The following is a 25876-nucleotide window of genomic DNA, read 5'->3' as shown; positions in this document are numbered from 1 at the left end:
TGTACCAATTTGTACTTTGACCGGTGATGTTTCCCTGTTGCCTTGCCAACCCTTGGTGTTATTGGGTTATTACTTTCTGTTAATTTGCTAGATTTAGATGGCATCTCAGTGTTTTAAATACGTTTCCCTGATTACTGGTCAAGTTGAGAATCTTTTCATATATTTGAATTTTTTGTCTCCTGCAACTTCCTTATTCATGTGTTTTCTTGTTTTTCTTGTAGACTGTTTCTTTTTTTCTTATTGATTGTTGTTTAAATATAATATGGAGAAAAAGCATACTTTGGACTAGGCTTGAATTCTGTCAGTAGCTCAGTAGTTTGAATTAGAAATATTTTCCAGTGTCGTTTTTATGGTTAAATCAAGATTTTAAATGCCTGGTTTGTATTGGATTTCACTAAATGTTTGTTTCTATGTTTTTTTGTTGTGCTTGTTCATTGTTACTGCTATAACTTTAAGAGTAACAGCATATTCTCTTACTTTTGTAGCAGCTCATTTGGAATTTTTCTTCTCCCTTTTCTTTCCTTTTTTTCTTTTTAACCTTTTTGTTGTAAAATATAATGAGTACAAGAAAAGCACTCAAAACAAATGTACAGCTTAATGAATTATTATGAGATGAACACCCTTATGACCATCACCCAGGTCAAGAAAAAGAATTTGCCAGCCATTCTAGAAACTCCTCTCTTGTGCCCCATTCTGAACATAGCTTATCCCTCCTTCCAAAAATAATCACTATCCTGACTTAAAAAGTAATAATTTCATTGCATTTCTTTCTAAGTTTGCATCTAAGACATCACAATTTAGTCTTTCCCATTTTTAAAAACTAGATAATGTTTAAGTCTCTTTCAATGTATAGATTTTCCTTCCATCTCTTCCTTTTTCCTTAAAATTTATGTGTTGAAAAACCCTGGGGCATTTCACCTGTAGGGTTTCCCACAGTCTAGGTTGCATACTTTTGATGCATTTCAAAATGTTTCTGTGTCATTTGTATTTCCTGCATGTTACAGCTGGATACAGAGGCTTAATCAGCCTCAGGTTCAGCAAGATTATGAGTGGTATCTCAACAGGAGGTACATAATGTCTGCTTTGTGCTGTTTGAAATTTAGCAGTTTTTGATGCTCAGTGCCGAGATTCACTAATTAGGAGTTGCAAAATGGTGACATAGTTCTATCATTTTGTTTTTATTTATTAGCTAGAGTAGCTTTTTGTTTTTTGTGAGGAAGATTGTTGCTGAGCTAACATCTGTGTCAGTCTTCCTCTACTTTGTGTGGGATGCCGCCACAGTGTGGCTTGGTGAGCAGCGCTAGGTCTGTGCCTGAGATACGAACCTGTGAACTCCCAGCTGCCTAAGTGGAGTGCTGGAACTTAACCGCTATGCCGCTGGGCCAGCCGGTAGAGTAGCTTTTTAAAGAGATGCTTCCCCTCATTTATTTGGGGAAGCATTTGGTTCCCAGTGGTATAGTTTATGTAAGAAAGGCCTGATTCTTTCCTTTTATTTACCTAGTTTTAAAAATAATGAATTGGTTCCCTATCATCTTCAAAAGATGACCAGTTAATTATTTTTTATGATCAGTGTGAGTCATGCATTTAAACGTATTTGATGGATTTCAACCCATATTTGATGTGTTTTCTTGTACTAACTGAAGCTCAAATTGTCCTCTTGTCATCTAGGAAGAGCCTCTTCAAGTTGGTTACTTAATCTTTTTGACCCGATCCTAATAGTTTTAATAATATTTTTGCTGTTTCCTATGTCAAACTGTTCCAGGCTCATTTTCCGCCTTACACCTGGAATTAGCTGTTTCTTCAAGAACTCCCGGTTTCTTTTAATGGGAAATGGTGTTTCAGAGCAATTGCAATCTAGATCCTAAGGATACTCAGTGCTGTGAGATTGGTCATTGTTTCTATGACTTTTCAGTGAATAGAGTTAAGAAATATATATAATAAAACTACCTTGTCAGTTAACAGTGATATTTACAAAGGACTACAGAGGTTTTTGTTTTGTTTTTTCCTTCTTTACTTAATTTGCCATATATTACATCAGTATCTCCTTTCTTCCATACCAAGAATCACGTTCCCAAAGACTCGGGATAATAGAATTAGAATATCCAGGAATTATTCTTTTGCTTGATATATGTTAAATATATAAGTGTCTCTAGTGGCAATACTAATATACTACCACCAATAATGATTAATGAAAACTGTTAAAATTTTTTTTTGTGTGTATACTATCTCCACCTTCCCCCCTCCATTTTACTCTCTTCCCTTTAATGTACGTTGAGTCATAATTCTACAAATGACTATATATTTAATGCTAAGAACCATGTTGATATCTCTGGTTATTTTGATTGTCTGAATCTTTCTCTCTAGTAGATTCCTTAGGAAGGGCCTGTTGGAACAATAGTCCCTGAGTTGTTTTATATTGATAACAGTTTGCCTATGCCCTTTACCTTGAAGGTTATTTTTCCTGGATAGAAAATCCTTGGCTTATATTGTCTTTCCTTGAGTATCTTATATATGTAACCCTGTTTTCCATCTGGCTTAAAGAATTGGTGTCAAAGTCTGATGATGATCTAAGTTTTTCTTAAAGATCATGTGCTCTTTTTCCTTAATGCTGAAAGCATTTTTTTTTTTGTTAAGAGTCCAATAATTTTACTAAGATATATCTTGGTGTTGGTCATTTTGAATTTATAGCGTGTGCATGGTGTGCTGTTTTAGTATGTAGTTTTCTTTAATTTCATACGTATTTTTTTAATTTCAGAAAAGTTATTGAATTATATTTTTAGTATTCATTCTGTTGCCTTGCTGTGATTTTCTTCTGCAGGGACTTCTATGAGCTGTATGTTGGATCTTCTTTGCCTCTCTTCAACATATCATTTTCTCTCAAATATTTCTTTTTCTTTCTTCATTAAAAAAACAACCCATTCCATTTTCCATCTCTCTTAAGGCATCATCTGTTATGTTTATTCTCTCTTGTGTTCCTTCAAGTTTAGTCTTCATTTCTTAACTGATCTTCTATCTCTAATTTTTCTTGAGCTCTCTCACCTCATTAGTAAATTTTTCTAATTCTGATTCATGTTTTGTAGCATAAATGTCTTTAGTGAATTTTTTTTTAAAGATTTTATTTTTCCTTTTTCTCTCCAAAACCCCCTGGTACATAGTTGTGTATTTTTAGCTGTGGGTCCTTCCAGATATGGCATATGGGATGCTGCCACAGCATGGCCTGATGAGTGGTGCCGTATCTGCACCCAGGATTCGAACTGGCGAAACCCTGGGCCACCTAAGTAGAGTGTGAGAACGTAAGCGTTTGGCCATGGGGCCGGCCCCATCTTTAGTGAATTTTAAAATATATGTTACAGAAGGAAAGCCTAATGTATTTACCTGCAGTTTTGTTTACTATATTATTTCTCCCTTCCTGATTTCCTAAACTTTCTTCTTTTGTCATTTCCTTTCTGTTTAGAGAACTTCCTTTAGCCATTCTTTTAGGTTAGGTCTGCTGCCAATGAATTCTCTTAGTTATCCTTCCTGAAGGTTGTTTTCACTGGGTATTGTTTCTGAGTTGATGGTTCATTTCTTTCAACACTTGAAAAATACTATGCCACTTTATTCTGGACTCCATGGTTTCTGATGAGAAATCTGCTGTCATTCAAAAAAATTTCTTTTTCTTTTTCTTTCTATAGGTAAAGTGTCATTTTTCTCTGGCTGCTTCCATGATTTTCTTTTGTTTGTAATTTTTCAGAATTTTAATTATGGTGTTTCTTTGGGGTTATTCTGTTTGGGGTTCACTCAGCTTCTTGAATCTGTAGGTTTATGTCTTCCTGAAACATTTGGGAAGTTTTCAGCCATCATTTGTTCTAGCACTTTTTCAGCCTTCCTTGCTTTCTTTGTCCTTTCCCTTTGGACTCGGATGACACAGACATTAGATCTTTTTTGTTTTTAAAGATTGGCACCTGAGCTAACATCTGTTGCTAATGTATTTTTTTTTTTTCTTCTTCCTCTTCCCCAACGCCCCCCAGTACATAGTTGTATATTCTAGTTGCAGGCCCTTCTGGTTGTGCTGTGTGGGATGCCACCTCAGCATGGCCTGATGAGCGGTGCCATGTCCGTGCCTGGGATCTGAACCAGCAAAACCCAAGCTGCCGAAGCGTAGCACGCAAACTTAACCACTGAGCCACAGGTCTGGCCCCAGACATTAGATCTTTAGGTATCATCCCATAGGTCTCTGAGTCTCTGTTTGTTTTCACTCTGTTTTCTCTCTGTTGTTTGCATTGGGTAACTTCTGTTCCTCTGTCTTCCCGTTCACTGTTTCTTTACTTTATCCTCTCCATTCTGCTATTCAGCTCATTCACTCAGTTTTTCATTTTGGTTATTATATTTTTCAGTTCTAAAATTTCCATTTGGTTCTTGTTTATATCTTCTGTTTCTTTGCTGAGAAATATTTCCTGAGAAAACTTTTTCATTTGATTCAAGCATGTCTGTCTTTTCATTGACATATTTTTACCATGTATGTTTTATACCCTTTTTGTCTCTCATTTCCTCTGTTACTGCCATCTTTTGTGTTTAGTTGATTTTTTTGTGTGTGGTGAACCATTTTGATCCCCTCTCATTTCATTTTGTGTGTGCTTTTTAGATATTTTCTTTATGCTTGCTGTGGGGATTACATGTAACATCCTAAATTTATAGCAGTCTGGTTTGAATTGGTACCATGTTCAATGGCATACAAAAACTGTCCCAGCCCCTTGTGTTGTTGTCACAAATTACATCTTCATACATTGTGTGCCCAATGACAGATTTATAATTATTTTTTATGCATTTGTCTTTTAAATCATATGGGAAATAAAAAGTGGAGTTACAAACTACAAATACAATGATACTGGCTTTTATGTTTGCCCATGTAGTTACCTTTAATGGAGATCTTTATATCTTCATATGTCTTCAAGTTTCTGTTTTGTGTCTTTTCATTTCAACCTGAAGGACATCTTTTAGGGCAGAAGTAGTGGTAATGGACTCCCTCATCTTTTGTTTGACTGAGAATGTTTCAATTTCTCCCTTATTTTTGAAGGAGCGTTTTGTTGGATATAGAAATCTAAGTTGACAGTTTTTTCTATTGGCATTTAAATATGTCATCCCACTTCCTGCTGGACTTCATGGTTCTGATGCAAAATTGGCTGTTAATCTGATTTAGGATCCCTGGTACATGATGAGTTGCATCACTCTTGCTGCTTTGAATATTTTCTCTCTGTTGTTGGCTTCGAGTTTGATTATAATGTGTCTTGATGTGGGTTTTTTCGAGTTTAACTTACTTGATGTTCATGTAGATTCTTATCTTTCATCAAATTTGGGAAGTTTTCAGCCATTATTTCTTCATATGTTCTTTCTTCTCCTTTCTCTTTTCTCCTTCTGGTATTCCCTTAATGCGTTTATTGTTTCTTTTGAAGACATCCCCTTGGTCCTATAAGCTCTCTTCACTTTTCTTCATTCTTTTTTTTTCTCCTGCTCCTCAGGCTGAAAAATTTCAATTGTCCTGTCTTCAAGATTGTTGCTTCTGTTTTTGCCTGCTCAAATCTGCTGTTGGACCTCTCTACTGAATTTTTCATTTTACTTATTGTTCTTTTCATCTTCAGAATTTGTTTGGTTCCTTTTTGTAATTTCTCTCTTTTTGCTGATATTCTTATTTTCTTCATGCATTGTTTTCCTGATTTTCTTTCATTCTTTATCCATGTTTTCCTTTACCGATTTCAGCATATTTGACAGTGGATTTAAAGTTTGCTACTAAGTCCAATGCTGGGCTTCCTCAGTGATTGTTTTTGTTAATTTATTTTGATTCTTTGAATGGGCTATACTTTCTTATTTCTTTGTATATGTGATTTTTTGTTGTTGTTGTTGAAAAGTGGATATTTGAATATTGGTAACCCTGGAAATCTGCTTTTCCCCTTTCCCCAGGGTTTGCTGTTTTTTGATTGTTGAAGGCTGTAGTTGTCCATTTGTCTAATGAGTTTTCATGACATTTTTTTGCAGAAGCTGTGTGTAGTATTGAAGTCTCTGTTCCCTAGCTGGTGTTTTAATGGAGATTTCCTTGATCACCAGGAGTCAAACAAACAAAGAAACAAACTAACCTATCTCCCAGTCTTTGCAGATTGACTTTTTGCTGGGGCCCTTCTTCAGTGCTTAGGCAGACTTGAACTGAGCCTAGGGATCAGCCTGAGATGAAAGCTTAAAGTCTTTTCAGGTCTTTTCTGAGCATGCATTTTGCCTCGGGCTTTCTAAATTACCCTATATACACAGGTGTTTTTGATTGCCCTAATTTCCCAGAGAAACTCTCTCCTTTTCCTCCCAGACCTTAGGCAGTCTGTTGTGTGTCTGTTTTTAATCTCTTGCCCAGGTGGCTGTGAGTGTTTGGATCACCTTACAGTGTTTTTGAGCAATGCTCACTGCTAAGTTGAGCAGATTCTGAGTCAGGTGAAATAGGGAGCAGTGCCTTGTGTCACTCCTTCAGGTAGTCTCCAGACAAGTTAGACATAAACAGTAATTTGCAAATAAGGTCTATTTGGCTTCTTCTGGAACCAGAGACCCATGCTGGGAACACTGGCTGATGTCTTCAAGACTGCTTCCGCATCTAAGAGTGGGTGGGGCAAGGGCAAATAGAAATGCCACAAGCTTTCCTACCATTTTAAAGTTGACTTCTTGATTCATCATTCTCTTGGTTGCTGTTAACCTTTGACTATTTTCCAGACTTCTGATAAAGGTGTTTTTGACAGTTTCTGCTTGTTTTTCCATGTTTCTGTGGAAGGATGTTAGTTTGGAGCTGCGCACTCCATCCACCATTTTGCTGATGTTACCTCTCATTTGATTTTAATTTTTGTTTCCCTAATGATAAATGGTTTTGAGGTGGGTTTCATATGTTCATTTGATGTATTTACCTCTTTGTTGAAGTGTCTGTTGAATCTTTTGCTCATGTTTTTTTTTTATTGGCTTGTGTATTTTCTTATTATTGAATTGTGAAAGATCTTTATTTACACTGAATGCCAGTCCTTTTTCAGATGTGTGTTTTGCAAATATTTTTTCCTTGTGTGTGATTTGTTTTAATTCTTTTTTTGGCTGAGAATGATTTGCCCTGAGCTAACATCTGTTGCCAATGTTCCTCTCTCTTTTTTTTTCCCCTCCCCAAAGCCTCAGTACATAGTTGTATATTCTAGTTGTAAGTCCTTCTAGTTCTTCTGTGTGAGCCACTGCTCACAGCATGGCTGCTGACAGATAAGCGGTGTGGTTCTGTGCCTGGGAACCAAACCTGGGCTGCCAAAGCAGAATGCGCTGAACTTTAACCGCTAGGCCATCAGGACTGGCTCCGTTTTTAATTTTTTTAACAGTAACTTTTGAAGAGTAGTAGTTTTTAAATTTGATGAGGTCCCCTTTGTATATGTGTTCTTTTTATACTTGTGCTTTGTTTCTTGTCTAAGAACTCTACCTAACTCAAAGTTTAAAAATTTATTCTTGTATTTTCTTCTGAAGTTTTTTTTGTTTGTTTTTGTTTTTTTTGCTGAGGAAGATTCACCCTGAGCTAATGTCTGTTGCCAATCTCCTTTTTTTTTTGCTTGAGGAAGATTTGCCCTGAGCAAAATAGTCTTCCTCTATTTTGTATGTGGGTCACCACCACACCATGGCTGCTGACGAGTGGTGTAGGTCTGTGCCTGGGAACTGAACCTGGTCTGCTGAAATGGAGTGTGCCGAACTTAACCACTAAGTCATAGGGCTAGCTCCTCTTCTGAAGTTTTATACTTTTAGGTTTTATAGTTAGATTCATGATCCATTTAGAATTAATTTTTGTATATGTTGTTTTTGATATGCTTAAAGTATGGGTCAAAGTTCATTTTTTTTGCATATGGATGTCCAGCAAAGGCTTTTGATAGAGATTAAGAGAATGGACTTTGATTAGTGTGGCAACTGGGTTTGACTCTTGGCAGGGTAGGTCAAGAAGAATCTGCCAGGGGCTGGCCCTGTGGCCGAGTGGTTAAGTTCGTGTGCTCTGCTTTGGCAGTCCAGGGTTTTGCCAGTTCGAATCCTGGGCACGGACATGGCACCACTCATTAGGCCATGCTGAGGTGGCATCCCACATGCCACAACTAGAAGGACCCACCACTAAAAATATACAACTATGTACTGGGGGGCTTTGGGGAGAAAAAGGAAAAAAAATAAAATCTTTAAAAAACAAAAAAGAAGAAGAATCTGCCACAGGGTATAGAATTCTCTTCACCTACTGCCTTACCAGTCATAAGGGATAAGACGACTCCTAATGAGCATTAACCCTGATTTTTTAGCCTGATAGACAGGTTTTTAGTATGTAGACTCCTGTTTTCAGCTGTGAATCCTTTGCCTACTTCAAATCCTAGCCTTAATAGCATAGTATGGTATAAGCACAAAACTAGTTTTGTGGGTAAAGTTAGCCTGAGATTTGCTTTGGTATTGTGGAGGGGGGAGATGGTTCTGAGCCAAGAGAGGGAGGACTCTGAGGACTCCCTGGGCAATAGCAAAATAGCCACAATTCAGTACTCTGAATTAAAAGAGAAAACAATAAGCTGTTAGAGTTGGAAGGAACATATACAGATTGTGTACCATTCTTTTCGACAATTGATATTTACATGGCATATGTTAGATATGTTATTGTTAGAATATTGCTATGGCAGATAAATACAGGTTACTTGTAATTTCTGGCATGCTAGCTATAATTCTGCATTTTAAAATAATCTCAAGAAAGAATGTTGTCATACATGTGAATTGACTTTATTGTAGTGTTTACCAAGAACCTGCTTTCATTTATTTAAGAAAGTAAACTGGTAGCAAACTTGAGTACTTTATTATCAATTTCAAATAATTTGTGACACAATCCTCACAATTGATCAGCGCATCCGTGTGTTGATGGCATCATATTGAAAGTTATTGATCTAGTCTTGAGATTCTCAAACTTTAGAATGCTTCAGAATCAGCTGGAGGGTTTGTTAAAACACATTGCTGATCCCCTCCCTCAGAATTTCTGAGTTAGTAGATGAGAATGGGGCCCGAGAATTTGCATTTCTAACAAGTTCACAGGTGATGCTGATGCTGCTGGTCTGGGGACCACGTTTTGAGAATCACTGCTTCAGGCCCCCTTTCACCTTACTTTTTCGATATTTCTATTGGCGCAATCCGTTCCTTTATAAGGTGGCCTATTCACTGTTAGACAGTTCTTCCTTCTAACTGAACCTACTTCTCCCTCTGTTGTTTCATCCTGTAGTTCTAATTCTGGCCTCTGACTCTCCTGTAATGGAGGAGATAGCCTTCACGTAGTTGAGGAGAGATATTCATAACTCCTTTGTTTTCTTCTTTCCAGTTAAATGTTTATAGTTCCCCTAATAGTTATTGGAAAAGTACTCTAATTTGTAGTTATGCTAATATTTACTGTTACCACAGCAGTGTTTATTTGTAAACTTGTTGCTCCTTTTATATTTTCTGGCTTGATAAGCATACCACCCAAGTCAGAAACCAGGAAGTCATCCTAGGCTCCTTCCCTTCATTAACTTCCTATTTTGCTTAAGAATCATTTGATTGTAGAGATGATAGAAGCCAGTTTGATCTAGTTTAAGCAGAAAGAAAGAGCTTATTATGAGGGTGCAATGGTAGCCCATTGAATCTGCAAACATGTAGTTTGGCTGGACCTTGTAAGTGACTAGAAATGGGAACTAGAAAACCGCAAGAAATAAGTTAGTAAGGAAGTTCTACTTCTCATGCCCTTTGTCTTTCTCTCTTGGGCTATATGTGGTTCTAACTTACTTGCTTCATTCTCCTGTCCTGTCCCTTAATGGTCTCTTGGGTAAATTGAATAATGTTGTGCTATTTTACAAAGTTCAGTGTAGTTGAGCAAAAGAAGCAAGACACAGAACAGTTCATACTGAGTAATTCCATTCATAGAAAATATTTCACTTTATATGATCTATTCTGTTCAAAGCCTGGGTAGTGGTTACCCTGGAGGGTTCTGGAGTAACCACTGGAAGGGAGCATCGGGGGCTTTCTGGGGTGACTGCTTATGTCTTTTTTTTTGTTTTTTTTTTTTAAATCTTGATGCTGGTTACATGGATATGTTTAACTTGTGAAAATTCATTGATTTATATGCTTAGATATATGTACTTTTCTGAAATGAGTAGTATACTTCAGTAAAAGTTAAAAAGACATTCTTGTTTGAAAGTTAAATTTCATATCCAATTTAATTTACATTTTCTTTCCTTTGCAAGGTTTTGAGAAGAGAGACTTAGAGTAAGAAGGGGCATGACCTGCTTTTGATTTTCCTCTCCTCTGTTTTCTGGCTTCGCTTCTTTAGTATGTTATGATAGGGAACAGGAAGGTTGAAAAAGAGGTGGCTTTCTCTTAATTGGTGCTGATCTAGTCCTCTCTTGGTGGTGGTTCTTTTTCTGCCTAAGACTGTTCATCCATACAGCGTAGCATCCAAGTGCTGGCTCTCTCATGTAGCTCATTTCTAAGTTATTTCTAGGGTGGGACCTTTCCCTCTCCATATTGCCTTCATCTAGGATATTACTTCAGCTTCATATCTTCCAAGGCCTCCTCACTTCCCTCCACCCCCAGGCCTCTTGCTGGGGTTGTTGCTTCTGTGAGTACCAGCTCTTTTTGGTGGATTACCAGCATTAGTGCACAAATCCTGCTTCCTTGGTACTGTTTCATCCTTGACATACCAGATGGTGGGAATATACCCTACTGCCTTCTCTTTTTACATTAACTACTGCTTCCAGTTCTCCTTTCTCCCTGCTCACTCCTGTTACAGTTGCCTGGATACATCAATTGCTTTAATGATACAATGCCTAAATATCCTCCTTCATCCTTTTATCCTTTTACTCCCAATTTTAAAAATACTTTTCCTTCTCTCTTCAGTTATTTCTATTCATTAACTTTACTCTTCTTCTTCTTCTTTTTTTTTTTTTTGAGGAAGATTAGCCCTGAGCTAACATCCACTGCCAATCCTCCTCTTTTTGCTGAGGAAGACTGACCCTGAGCTAACATACGTGCCCATCGTCCTCTACTTTATATGTGGGATGCCTGCCACAGCATGGCTTGCCAAGCGGTGCGTAGGTCTACACCTGGCATCCAAACCGGTGAATCTCGGACTGCCGAAGCAGAACATGTGAACTTGACCACTGTGCCACCTGGCTGGCCCCTTTACTCTTCTTTTTATGCTTCGGATTTTGTAAATTATGTTCTGGGTGGCCACCACCAACCAATATTAGTACTTTCCCATGTGAACCCACCAATCACAGTGTATGACCTTAGAGGGTTTTTTGTTTGTTGTTTGTTTTTTTGATGTTTTCTCAAGGAGGTGGACATATTTCCATTTATTCCCCCCAGACATTTAGTATAGCCATGGTACCACTTACTTGAGTCTTGTTTTTCAAATGGCAGGTAACACAGATTTCAGTTATTTCTCCTTATGTTTCTCATTTTGTTTTTCTGTTGTTCAGATCAGTTTGATGTGCCACTTTTATCTGTATTTGTTGTAGCTTTCTTCACTCAAGTATAAAAGATATACCTCATTTGCCTTATTTTTTGCAACATAGTTTCTTATTTAATGCTGCCAATTAGGTGAGTGTTTGCTTCTGAATGTCTGAATCTTGATGATATGTTGGACGCTGCTTACTGAGTGAGGAGGAAGAGGCATTAGGATGGGGTAGGATGGACTAGACTGAAATAAAGGCAAAGGGGTGGGAGGCACTGTTAATATTTCATATTGTCTGTATTTTCTCCATAGTACTTTTATGCTTTTTCATTGATACCATGTATTTAGCCTCTATAATAGTGTCAACTTAAGAAATAAATCAGCCAGTTGTTTTACCCGCAAAACGAGTTTATTTGGGAATAGCCAGAAGAATTGCCATTTAGGATATGCAGGTTATGGCGGACCATAGAGAAATCCAGAGAAACAAAGGAAGGGGTTTGTTTTTATAGAGGAAAAGGGGGAGTTGGGAGGGGCTGGGTTGAACATAAAGTCCATTGGAGGAAATTGAGAGCCCAGAGTATAGAGGGTTCCCGTTGGTTGGGGTGCTACAGTCTCTCATTGGCTAGGCTTTTGCTGGGTGAGGAGAGAAATCTTCCTTCTTCCTGCTGGATAGTTAAGTTGCAAATCCTTCCTGTCAGAGATGCAGGCACAGGTCTCTTCCTGTTTGGAGTAATTGATAACGCAAGATAGGACGTGAGAGCGTCCTCTACAAGCCTGCCCAACTCTTTTGTTAATTTTCACAATAGACAGATAAAGAAAGCTCTAAGTTTTATTTTAGCATTAATTGAATGTTAGAAGTATTTCTAACTTTGTATGACAGGTAAAGGAAGGTCTGTTATTTATGATTTTTGAAAAACCAAAATACACTTTACTTGATATAGGAAGAGTGTGAATAAAAGGAGAAAAGTAAATAAGTAAACATAACTAGATGTGTATTCATTATGAATGATACATCCTATCAAAATGTCTTATCATGTCATCTTGTGAGCCTCCTCCCCTATTTTTCCTTTCACATTTTATAAACAATGTCCCACATCCTTCATAGCATATCCAAAGAGCTTTTACTAAGAAATATGTTTCTGGCTTTAGCTATTGACCAGGAAATATAAAATTATGGCACTTTTTAAGTGTATTGAATGTGGTAGAGATGTTTAATATACAGTTCTTTTACTTTCAGAAAAGACGTTAAAGACTTTCGTTTTATTTTTTTCTCTTTGAAGGATGTGATGGCTGGACTTAGTCCCCTGCTCTTCAGGAAGCTCAGTAATCCTGACATATTTTCATCCACTGGCAAAGCTAAACTTCAACGACAGCTTAGTCAGGACGACTGTAAGTTACGGAGAGGAAGCCTGGCTAGTTCTTTGTCAGGTATGTATCTCGTTTTTCTTTTTTTTTTTTTTTGCTGAGGAACATTCACTCTGAGCTGACATCTGTGCCAGTCTTCCTCTGTTTTTCAGTATGTAGGCCACCAGCCCAGCAGGGCCGCTAACGGAGCGGTGTGGGTCCTTGCCCAGGAACCGAACCCGGGCCGCTGAAGCAGAGCATGCTGAATGTAACCACTAGGTCACCAGGGCTGGCCCTAATTTTGCTTTTTAAGAAATGTGAGACTGTGTTGTCAATATTTAAGGATGTATCAACTGATTTGGTATCTTGACAGCTTTCTGTCTGGTGGTAGTCTTGACTAGAACACTTATGGGTAAGGCTGTCTTCTTTTTACTACTTCCTCATGGCATCTCTGAACACTAACCTCTTGAACCTGCTAGATATTTCTTTTCTTTTTTTTTTTTTTTTGAGGAAGATTATGCTAGGTATTTCTTGGTTGACTACTATCCCTGGTTATTCCCTTTCACTCTGATTTTTGCTCTCTGCTCACTTCTGTAGACTTCACATCCTTTGCCTCTTTTGATCTTTTTTTCCCCATTTCCAAAACCCATTCCAAAGCCCATAGTGCCCCCCTACCTCCTCCATAGAAAAGTCTTAAAAAATTCAAGGGGGAAAAATTATATAAGGAAATCACGGTCCAGGTAGGAGGCCATTACAATGTGGCATAATTTTAAGCCATCAATAGAGTATGAAAAAAGAGAATCCATTTGACCTCAGGTAGAAGTTTTGGATTAAAAAAATTTTTTTTAAGTTTTCTTTTGTTTCTGAATCAACTCTTTTTCTTCTGAGCACCTAACAACCAGAATCCATTGCTTTGCCCGGTGATGCTAAATCACTTTTATCCCGCGAGGTAGTTGCCTGGCTTCTGGGTGGTACAATGTGGGAATGTGGTTGTGTTTGATTGTTCTGTCTACAGACTTTCAGTTAATCTGATTTCAGCCTTGTGTCTTACTTTATGTCCTCTTAGGTCTCTTGCCTTTCTGAATACTGAATTTATCTGAGATTTTGCATGACTGCCTCCTCCTCTGTTGAACTGTAGCCTCCCCTGTGCTTATTATACCTTGGGTGTTTCTTTGCCCAGTTCTCTTGGTGATGATTCACCTATCTGCTTTAGATTTTCCCCAAATTTGGTCATCCTCTCATACTCTCTCTCTCTCCTCTCTCGCTCTGTCTCTCTCTCTCTCTGTGTCTGGTTATAACCTTTGTTTATTTTACTTCCTTATTCTCATTTTAGTGGAGTTTCCTGGGAGACAAAAGATAAGAGTATGTGCTCAGTCAGCCACCTTTAACTGGGAATATTTTATACAGTAGCTTCTTGAATCATTGTAAGAATAATAATTAGAATTTTTAAGAAGTTTTCTTTTTTTCTGAGTTACTTGTTTACTGAAGGGCTATTTGCTCCATTTGTTCATGTTATTCCTTCTGTTTTATGTTGTTTGTTTTCCTCAAATTCTTGGCAATCCTTGGTACACTTTGAGCTCTGACTAGTATATGTTCAAATGGGTTTCTTCTGCACTTGTGTGAGCCTCTTTCCCCAGCAGGCCCATATGTTGAAGAGAGATAGAGATATGATACTAGCCTTGTATATGTGGATAGGGTAAGTTAACATGCTAGCTTTCCTTTACAATATATAGATGAAGAGTAGACAGATCGTCTGGAGGAAGGAAAGAAGGCAGACAGGCTCTACTCTAGGCTTATGGAAATTTTGAGTAGAAAACCACTGCTATTTTTTGTGTAGGGTTTTACTGAAAACTTTCTAAGTAAAGCATATATTTGAGAGGAGACTTGACAGATAACTAGATTTTGAAAAAATACTGCGTGTTTCTGTTTAAAAAAGTAAAATATGCCAGTTATAAAAATCTGAGTACAAAAACATGCATCATGTCAGAGTGAAAAATATTTCTTAATTTTTACCTTGTCTCCCTCCCTTCAAACAATTTATATATTCTCCATTATGTTTAAATATACATTAAAAATTTTATATAAATATACACAAACTTTTTAATTTTAAAATCAAAATTGGGATTATATGCTTCATACTTCCTTTCTGCTTTTTTCACTCAACAAGAAATGTTGAACGTTTTTCTCTTGACTACATGTTAGGTTGCCTCATTTTTTTAAATGGGATTAGTATTTCATTATGTGTAGATATTATCATTTCTTTAACTCATAATGAACATTTATCTTATTTCCAATTTTATTATGGTGAGCATTGCTAAGGTGAATAGTCTGATCTACTGTTTTTTTCCTTTATATTACATTCCTACAAATAGAATGCTGGGTCCAAACATATTCAAATTAAAATTTTAATAAGTTTTGCTAAATTATTCTCCAAATAAGTTGCATCACATTTTGTTTGCAGTAAAAGGATATTTTTTGGCAAAACCAAAACCAAAACCTCCTTTTGCTCACACCTTTGTCACAGTGGGCATTTCCATGATGAATAGAATTTTGCCAGGAAGAGGAAGGATTTTCAAGTGAATTGGGTGGTCAAGATGAAGCCAGGTGAAAGTGTAGGGTGTGATATTGAAGCTGAGCGAGTGAGTGGGTATGGAAAAGAGTGGAAAGAGATGAGGCCAGGAAGATAATCTGGATTTATGGAGGATCTTTTTAGTATTTTAAAAGTTTGGCTTAATTCTTTAAACAGTAGGGAGTGATCAGAAGTTTTAAGGAAGGGAATGACTTGACCACATTTGTTTCGGTTAGATCACTAGCAGCAATGTGAAGAATGGTGGGAAGGAAGGGGTTGAAATGGGACTGGCACCTCGGTTGGAAAGTCATTGCGATTCTAGGTACTCAGTCTTTATAAGTGACTTTCTTGTAGTCTTTCAGTGAGATTAAGGCAGTCAGTCAACCTGGACTGAACCATGTGGTCTGGCGAGAGCAGTGTAGATTCATTGTTTGTCTTCTGAAAACCTAAGGGCCAAACTTGTCTAGGGGAAAGCTGTCAGCCCCACTTGTGTCGCGTTGGGTTGGTGAGAAACTAAAAGGGATGGAAGGGGCTGGAAAACTCCTAACCTGCTAGGTTTAGTGTCAGGGTCAGTGGCTGACTTGGTGGTAGATGTTACAGAGAATTTAAAACAGTCAATTCAGTTTAGTGTTCCACTTGCAATTCTTCTCACCACCAAGACACTTGGAATTTTTAAAGGGCTACAGATTCTAAAATGGATATGGAGGAACTTCACTTTGTTTTGGATCGATATACTTTTATCCTCTTGATATCATTTTATTTTTTAATTTGTTAATTAAGAAATAATTGCAAGTATATTTTCCAAATCTTGTGTTTGAAGGTAAGCAGCTGCTCCCCTTGTCCAGCAGTGTCCATAGCAGTGTGGGACAGGTGACTTGGCAGTCTTCAGGAGAAGCATCAAACCTGGTTCGAATGAGGAACCAGTCCCTTGGACAGTCTGCGCCTTCTCTTACTGCTGGCTTGGTAAGTGTTAATAAAGATGGTCCCTTGCTCTATGAACAAATCCTTGGTTGTCATTTGTCATTGCCACATCTGTTATTTTCCCTTTTAGTGTTTGGATAGTTTAATTTCTCAAAGTGAAGTATAGAAAAAGAATGGAATTTAATTGAATTTATATTCTGATTGCTCTCTCATGCTGTCACTGATACTGAGTATGTAGTGAGAGTCAAGAAAAAGATTCAGTATGATTATAACTTTAACGAATAAATTTCCTGGGAAAGATCTTACTTATAAAAATGATTCTAAATCTTGTGAAGTTGTGTTGCTTCTGTGTACAGCTCTGTGGTATTCATATTTAGTACGTGAAGACAGGGAACATATTTTGCACACAGTGGGCACTTCAGTATATATTAGATGAAAGAATGAGCCTTTTCTTTGTCTGGGCTTGTGATAGCCAGGACCTAACAAAGGTTAAGCTGTGTAGTCTGGGCAGGTTGTTTCCTGCCTGAGAGTGCATCTTATGCCCTTTTACCCTTGGTGGTCCTGCCTCTTCATTAAGGCACCCATTGACTTTACCCTGATCTAACACTCTTCCCTGTAGCCACAGGACAAGGAAGACTAGTAATTTGCAGGGTAAAGTAACAGAAACTTGTTCCTATCAAAATGTAATCTTGTCTGCTCTTTGGGATTATAAGTCTTTTGGGTTGGCATATATGGAGTAGAAAGCTGTGTTCGTTTGTCCATCCTGGGAAGTGGGGATAGGGGAAGAAGTCTTCTTACAGCAAGTGGGAAGTTAATTTTTGGATCAAAAGATTTCTTTATATGACCTAAAGTTTGTGACTCTTAGGCCACAGGGAGAATCAGGATCATTTGTGGAGCTTCTTTCCTCCTCAACTTTTTATTTTGAAAATTTCAAGCCTACAGAAAAATGAGAAGAATGATAGAATGAATACCCATGTAAGCTTACTTAGATTGATGAATTTGGTTGTAACTTTACATTTTGCCATATTTGTTTTATCTGTTTATATGTGTGTGTATATATATATATATATATATATATATATATATATATATATATATTTTTTTTTTTTCCTGAAACATTGCAAAGCAAGTCATGGACATTATGATGCCTCACCGTTAAGTATTTCTCCTAAGATCAAGGACAGTCTCCTAAATAACCACAATATATCATCAGATCCAAGAAGTTTAATATCTATTTAATAATGGTATCTAATATAAAGATCATATTCAAATTTCCCCACTTGTTCTCTACATGTCTGTTAAAGCCCCACCACTCCCCGCTTCTAACCTCTGGAACTTAAAAAAAAAGAAAGATCCATGTACCATTATAAGGATTTTGATCCAGTGGGTCTGGGGTGGTCTCAAATATCTGTATTTTCTTTAAGGCATTATTTTAAGGTGGTGTGTTACAGAGGGAATTCCTGGACTGAGGTTGCTAGAGTCCTAGCCTAGGCCAAATGATCTAGATTATTCTTGAATTACATTTTTTTTTAAAAGGTTATTGAGATATAATTCACATGTGATGCAATTCACCCATTTATTTAAACTTTACAATTCAGTGATTTTTAGTTTATTCAGATACATGCAGCCATCATCACTGTAGTCAATTTTAGAACATTTTCATCACTTTAGAAAGAATTCTTGTACCCTTTAACTGTCACCTCCTTATCCTCTTGTACCCCTAGCCCTGTGTAACCACTAAGCTACTTTCTCCCTCCATAGATTTGCTTATTCTCTACGTGTCTCATAAATTGAATTGTACAATGTGTGGCCTTTTGTGACTGGCTTCTTTCACTTAGCATGATGTTTTCAAGATCCATCCATGTTGTAGCAAGTTACTAGTACTTCATTCCTTTTTCTTGCTGAATGATATTCCACTGTAGAGGTATACCACATTTTGTCTATCTGTCAGTTGATGGTCATGTGGGTTGTTTCTACCTTTTGATTACTATAAATAATGCTGTTATGAACATTTGTTTACAAATTTTCATGTGGAGATGTTTTCATTTTTATTGGGTGTGTAACCCAGAAGTGGAATTGCTGAGTTGTATGATGACCATGTTTAATCATTTGAGGAAACAGCAGACTGTGTTCCAAAGCAACTGCACCATTTTATATTCCCACCAGCAGTGTATGAGGATATTGATTTCTTCACATCCTCATCAGCATTTCCTATTGTCTGTCTTTGATTTTAGCCATCCTAGTGGGTCTGACGTGGTTTTGATTTGCATTTCCCTAATGACTAATGACGTTGAATATCTTTTCATGTGATTATTGGCCATTTGTATGTCTTCTTTGAAGAAACGACTGTTCAGAGTCTTTACCCATTTAAAAAATTATCTTTTTTTTTTCAATATGCAGGCTTTATTATTTCTTTCTTTTTTAAATTGATGTCATAGTAGTTTATAACAGTGTGAAATTTCAGTTGTACATTATCATTTGTCAGTCACCATGTATATCTGTCCCTTTACCCCTTATGCCCATCCCCTCACCCCCTTCTCCTCTGGTAACCACTAATCTGTTCTCTTTGTCTATGTATTTGTTTATCTTCAACATATGAGTGAAATCATATGGTGTTTGTCTGGCTTATCTCACTTACCGTAACACCCTCAAGTTCCATCCATGTTGTTGCAAATGGGACAATTTTGTCTTTTCTTATGAGTGAGTAGTATTCCATTGTGTGTGTGTATATATATATATATATATATATATATTATACACCACATCTTCTTTATCCATTCATCAGTTGATGGGCACTTGGGTTGCTTCCACATCTTGGCTATTGTGAATAATGCTGTAATGAACTAGGGGTGCATGAGTCTCTTTGAATTGTTGATTTCAAGTTTTTGGATAAATACCCAGTAGTGGAATAGCTAGGTCGCATGGTATTTCCATTTTTAGTTTTTGAGAAATCTCCATGCTGTTTTCCATAGTGGCTGTACCAGTTTGCATTCCCACCAGCAGTGTATGAGGGTTCCCTTTTCTCCACATCCTCTCCAACATTTGTTGTTTTTTGTCTTGGTAATTATAGCCATTATAACAGGTGTAAGGTGATATCTCAGTATAGTTTTGATTTGCATTTCCCTAATGATTAGTGATGTTGAACATCTTTTCATGTGCTTGTTGACCATCCGTATATCTTCTTTGGAAAAATGTCTGTTCATATCCTCTGCCTGGTTTCTGTTTAGGTTGTTTGTTTTTTTGTTGTTGAGTTAAGTGAGTTCTTTATGTATCTTGGAGATTAACCCCTTGTTGGATATATGATTTGCAAATATTTTCTCCCAATTGGTGGGTTCTCTTTTTGTTTTGTCCCTGGTTTCCTTTGCCTTACAGAAACTCTTCAGTCTGATGAAGTCCCATTTGTTTATTTTTTATTTTGGATATTAACCCCTTATCTGATATATGGTTTGCAAATATATTCTCCCAATTGTCAGGTTGTCTTTTCGTCTTCTCGATGGTTTCCTTTGCTGTGCAGAAGCTTTTTAGTTTGATGTAATCCCATTTGTTCATTTTTTCTTTTGTTTCCCTTGCCTGGTCAGACGTGGTACTTGAAAATATGCTGCTAAGACTGATGTCAAAGAGCGTACTGCCTGTGTTTTCTTCTAGAAGTTTCATGGTTTCGGGTCTTACATCCAAGTCTTTAATCCATTTTAACTTGATTTTTGTGCATGGTGTAAGGTAATGGTCTACTTTCATTCTTTTGCATGTGGCTGTCCAGTTTTCCCAACACCATTTATTGAAGAAACTCTCCTTTCTCCATTGTATGCTCTTGGCTCCTTTGTCGAATATTAGCTGTCCATAAATGTGTGGGTTTATTTCTGGGCTTTCAGTTCTGTTCCATTGATCTGTGTGTCTATTTTTGTGCAAGTACCATGCTGTTTTGGTTACTGTAGCTTTGTAGTATATTTTGAAATCAGGGAGTAGGATACCTCCAGCTTTATTCTTTTTCCTCATCATTCCTTTGGCTATTTGGGGTCTTTTCTTGTTCCGTATAAATTTTAGGATTCTGTGTTCTATTTTTGTGAAAGATGTTTTTGGAACTTTGATAGGGATCACATTGAATCTATAGATTGCGTTAGGAAGTATAGACATTGTAATGACGTTAATTCTTGCAATCCAAGAGCACGGAATGTCTTTCCATTTCTTTGTGTCGTCTTCAGTTTTCTTTCAACAGTGTTTTATAGTTTTCGGCGTACAGATCATTCACCTCTTTGGTTAAGTTTATTCCTAGGTATTTTATTCTTTTTGTTGCAGTTGTAAATGGGATTGTATTCTTGAGTTCTGTTTCTGTTAGTTCGTCATTAGAGTATAGAAATGCAACTGATTTTTGTAAGTTGATTTTGTACATTGCAACTTTGCTGTAGTTGCTGATTATTTCTAATAGTTTTCTGAGGGATTCTTTAGGGCTTTCTCTATATAAAAGCATATTGTCTGCAAACAGTGAGAGTTTCACTACCTCCTTGCCAATTTGGATGCCTTTTATTTCTTTTTCTTGCCTAATTGCTCTGGCCAGAACCTCTAGTACTATATTGAATAGGAGTGGCAAGAGTGGGTACTCTTGTCTTCTTCCTGTTGTCAGAGGGATGGCTTTCAGTTTTCCCTGTTGAGTATGGTGTTGGCTGTGGGTTTGTCATATATGGCCTTTATTATGTTGAAGTAATTTCCTTCTATCCCCATTTTGTTAAGATTTTTTATCATAAATGGCTGTTGGATCTTGTCAAATGCTTTCTCAGCATCTATTAAGATGATTCTGTGGTTTTTATTCCTCATTTTAATTGATGTGGTGTATCACGTTGATTGATTTGTGGATGTTGAAACCATCCCTGTGTCCCTGGTATAAATCCCACTTGATCATGATGTATGATCCTTTTGATGTATTACTGTATTTGGTTTGCCAATATTTTGTTGAGGAGTTTTGCATCTATGTTGATCAGCAGTATTGGCCTGTGGTTTTCCTTCTTTGTGTTGTTCTTGTTTGGCTTTGGGATCATAGTGATCTTGGACTCATAACATGTGTTAGGAAGTGTTCTGTCTTCTTCAGTGTTTTGGAATAGTTTGAGGAGGATAGGGACTAAATCTTCTTTGAATGTTTGGTAGAATTCTCCAGAGAAGCCATCTGGTCCTGAATTTTAATTTTTGGGAGGTTTTTGATTAGTTTCTTTACTTGTGATTGGTCTATTCAGATTCTCTACATCTTCTTGATTCAGTTTCGGGAAGTTGTGTGAGTCTAAGAATTTATCCATTTCTTCTAGATTGTCCAGTTTGTTGGCATATAGTTTTTCATAGTGATCTCTTATAACCCTTTCTATTTCTGTGGTATCTGTTGTAATTTTTCCTCTTTCATTTTTGATTTTATTTAATTCTCTCTTATTTTCTTTTTTTCTTAGTGAGTCTGGCTAAGGTTTTGTCAATTTTGTTTATCTTCTCAACGAACTAGCTCTTAGTTTAGTTGATGCTTTCTACTGGTTTTTTTTGGTTTGTTTCAATTTCATTTGTTTCTGCTCTAGTTTTTATTATTTCCCTCCTGCTGACTTTGGTCTTTGTATGTTCTTTTGTTTCTAGTTCTGTTAGATTTAGTTTAAAATTGCTTATTTGAGATTTTTTGTGTTTGTTAAGGTGGGCCTGTATTGGTATGAATTTCCGTCTTGGGACTGCTTTTGCTGCATCCCATATGAGTTGGTATAGGGTATTTTCATTTTTATTTTTCTCCAGATATTCTTTGATTTCTCCTTTAATTTCTTCAATGATCCGTTGTTATTCAGTAGCATGTTGTTAGTCTCCACGTTTGTCACTTTCCCAGCTTTTTTTCTGTAGTTGATTTCTAGTTTTATAGCATTATGGTCAGAAAAGATGCTTGATATGATTTCAGTCTTCTTATGTTTATTGAGGCTTGCCTTGTTTCCCAGAATATGGTCTATCTTTGCGAACGTTCTATGTGCACTTGAGAAGAATGTGTATCTGCTGATTTTGGGTGGGGTATTCTACATGTATCTAAGTCCATCTAGTGTAGTTTTTTGTTTAATTCCACCATTTCCTTGTTGACTTTCTATCTGATGTATCTATCCGTTGATGACAGTGGGATGTTAGGGTCCTCTACTGTTATTGTCTTGCTGTTAATTTGTCCTATTAGGTCAATTAATAATTGCTTTATGTGCTTTGTTGCTCTTGTGTTAACAGCATATATATTTATAAGTGTTATGTCTTCTAGGTGGAGTGTCCCTTTTATCATTATATACTACCCCTCTTTGTCTCTCATTGTCTTTTTTATCTTGAAGTCTACTTTGTTTGATATAAGTATGGCAACACCTTCTTTCTTTTCTTTGCCTTTAGCTTGGAGTATCGTCTTTCATCACTTCATTCTAAGCCTGTGTTTGTCTTTAGACCTGAGATATGTTTCCTGGAGGCAGCTAATTGTTGGGTCTTGTTTTTTAATCCATCCAGCCCTCGGTGTCTTTTGATTGGGGAATTCAGTCCATTTACATTTAGAGTGATTATTGATATATGAAGGCTTGCTGCTTCCATTTTATTGCTTGCTTTCCAGTTGTTTTGTATTTCACTAGTTTCTTGTCCCATGTATTTCAGACTGCCAGTTCAGTTTGTTGGCTCTCTATGATAGTTTTCTTAGTTTTCTCTTTATTTATCATTTGTGTCCCTGTTCTGAGTTTTTGTTAAGTGGTTACTTGTAACCACTTGTGTAAAAGATCTTGTAGATGAGATAGTCCATTCTCTGATAGCCTCTCATTCCCTTAGTCTAAGTATGTTTCATCTCTTTCTTCTTCCCTTTCTTTGTTGTTGTCGTCACAACTTACTCCCTTATGTGTTGTAAACTTGTGGTTAAAATGAAGTGATTATATTTCTTTTTGATGTTTTCCTTCCCTTTATCTTTAGAGTTATAATTGTTAGCTAATGTGTTCTGATAGAGAGTTGCAAGTTTCTGATTTTGTCTGCCTATTTATCTGCTTGCTCAAGGCTTTGTAAACCCTTTCCTGTTTCTTTTTTCAGGTATGAGGACCTTCTTGATCAAGTCTTGTGAGGGGGGTGTCTTGTGACAGTGAACTCCCTCAGCTTTTGTTTATCTGGGAAAGTTTTTATTTATCCATCATATCTGAAGGATATTTTCACTGGTTAGAGTATTCTTGGGTAGAAGTTTTTGTCTTTTGGAATTTTGAATATATCATTCCACTCTCTCCTAGCCTGTAAGGTTTCTGCTGAGAAATCTGCTGAAAGCCTGATGAGGGTTCTTTTGTAGGTTGTTTTCTTCTGCCTTGCTGCCCTTAATACTTTTTCTTTATCATTGACTTTTGCCAGCTTTAAACATATGCCTTGAGAAGGTCTTTTTACATTGACATAACTCGGAGTTATATTGGCTTTCTTTACATGTAATTCCAGGTCCTTCTCCAGGTTTGGGAATTTCTCAGCTTTTATTTCTTTGAGCAGGTTCTCTGCTCCTTTCTCCCTCACTTTTCTCTCTGGAGTGTTAATCCCTATGTTGCATTTCCTAATTGAGTTGGATATTTCTTGGAGAATTTCTTCATTTCTTTTTAGTCTTAGTTCTCTCTCCTCGTCTATCTGAAGCGTTTCTGTATTCCTCTCCTCCAGATTGCTAATTCTATCCTCCATAATATCAGCTCTGTTATTTAAGGACTTCAGATTTTTCTTTATCTCATCAATTGTGTTTTTCATCTTCAATGTTTCTGATTGGTTTTTCTTTGTAGTTTGGATCCCTTTGTGAAGAATTCCCTTTGTTCATTAATTTTGTTCTTGATTTCATTGAACTGTCTTTCTGAATTCTCCTGTAACTCATTGAGTTTTTTTTTTTTTATGATGGCTGCTTTGAATTCTCTTTTAGGTTGTAGATTTCTGTGCCTTTAGGATTGATTTCTAGGTGTTTGTCTTTTTCCTTCTGGTCTGCAGTAGTAATATATTTCTTCATACCATTCGATGGAGTGGATTTGTGCTGTTTTAGAGTGGCAGTGTTTGGTTGCAGCTTCCATCTGCTGCAATGGGGTTGGGGGCAGGGGCTGTGTAGTTTGTGCTTGCTGTGATCCTTGTCCACTGTGCCTGTCAAAGCCTGGGCCACTCCTTGGGTATTGCAGCAGCCCTATGGGGTCTCCCACTGAATGAGAAAGGAATCATTTGGGGGCTCAAGGCTGCTGCCACTTGCTCCCACAGTCCCACCAAGACACACTGCTCTGCTTTAGGGCTGCAGTGGTAGTATGGACGTTTGCAGCAGCCAGGAGCTCGTTTGTCTGGACCTCCAGCTCCACTGCTGTCTGCTCCTAGGTTGCACCAGCCGTTGTGCTTGGTTTACAGGACCGTCCCACTGAGTCTGAGCCAGAACCACTCCTTGGGACCATGCTGTGACTGTGGACTCTCCCACTGGACAGGACAGTGCTCGCACGGGGGCTCTCGGCTGTTGCCACCTGCCCTCACGGTCCTGCTGAGTTGCGGCACCCTCTTTGAGGCCACAACAGTACTATGTGTGTTTGCGGCAGCTGGGAGCTCATTCACCTGGGCCACAGATACACTGCCATCTGCTCCTAGGTCTGTTCCTAGGTCTACTCCTAGGTCACACTAGCTGTTGTGTGTGGTGGGCAGAGCCTCCACACTGGATCCAAGCCTGAGCAACTCCCTGTGGACCATGTGGCTCCATGGACTCTCCCACCAGATGGGGGATAGATTACTTGGGGGCTGAGGGCTGTCATCACCTGTTTCCAGAGTTGTGCCAAGGCACACTCTGACCCTTGGGGCTGCAGTGGTCCTATGAGCATTCCAGCCGAGAGAGCGTTTGCATGTGTGTCCTGGGCTGCTTGGGGCCTGATGAGTGTTCACCTGTCTCTACCATCTCCCTGGCGGGGTAGCCCATCTACCTTCAGATGTATAGCTGCACAGGTCTCTCAGGCATCCTGATGTGCTTTGTGGGTATCCTCCGCTGATCAATGAATGTCCATTTAGTTGTAGTTTGAAGGGGAAGAGACAAAGGGAACAGCTCTGCTATGTTGCTGATATCCCTATTTATCTTTTTTATATATGAATTTGTAAAAGAATTACTTCTTTAGACCTGAATCCAGTTGCTTCTCTTCTCCCAGGGATCTTCCTTTTTTCTTCAGTGTCTTTCCTTTCTGAGCTATTATTTACTTACCTTGGTAACCTCAGGCTAGTTCTTCTCTTTCTATTCTCCTACCCAAAGATTTCATGTTAGATATTTTGTTTAGTGACACATTTGCTACTTAGTATCGAATACCTTTTCCTGCTTTGACTTAGGCTGCATTTGAATATATCTTGATGGCACCCCCAGCTTCTGGCTATTATGTTTCTGAATACGACTGTTGTATAAGGTATTCTTTTTGTTAATAGAGTTATGGCTATATCCAGTTGGCCCACTGTATCCATGGGTTTTGCATCTGCAGATTCAGGCAGATATCTGCGGTTGGTTGAATCCGCGAATGTGAAGCCCTCAGATACAAAGGGCTAATGACTGTATTCATTGTAGTATGCTATTTTATACAACATAAGGGACTTGAGCATCCATGGAC

At 37.7% G+C, this 25876-nt stretch overlaps 1 protein-coding gene across 6 annotated transcripts in view; it reads left to right on the top strand.

Annotated features, from left to right (window-relative positions):
• The window catches only part of MAST2 (microtubule associated serine/threonine kinase 2), a 210882-nt gene that overhangs the window by 15606 nt on the left and 169400 nt on the right, over window positions 1-25876 (top strand). For all 6 annotated transcript variants that reach the window (XM_044770697.2, XM_044770696.2, XM_044770698.2 and 3 more), the window contains exons 2-3: window positions 12748-12895; window positions 16201-16343. In XM_044770697.2, coding sequence (XP_044626632.1) covers window positions 12748-12895; window positions 16201-16343 — 291 coding nt within the window. The remainder of the gene's footprint in view (window positions 1-12747; window positions 12896-16200; window positions 16344-25876) is intronic.

This window comes from Equus asinus, chromosome 5 (assembly GCF_041296235.1).
Source record: "Equus asinus isolate D_3611 breed Donkey chromosome 5, EquAss-T2T_v2, whole genome shotgun sequence".
Classification (NCBI taxonomy): Eukaryota; Metazoa; Chordata; class Mammalia; order Perissodactyla; family Equidae; genus Equus; species Equus asinus.
This window is presented reverse-complemented; position numbering and strand designations above follow the sequence as displayed.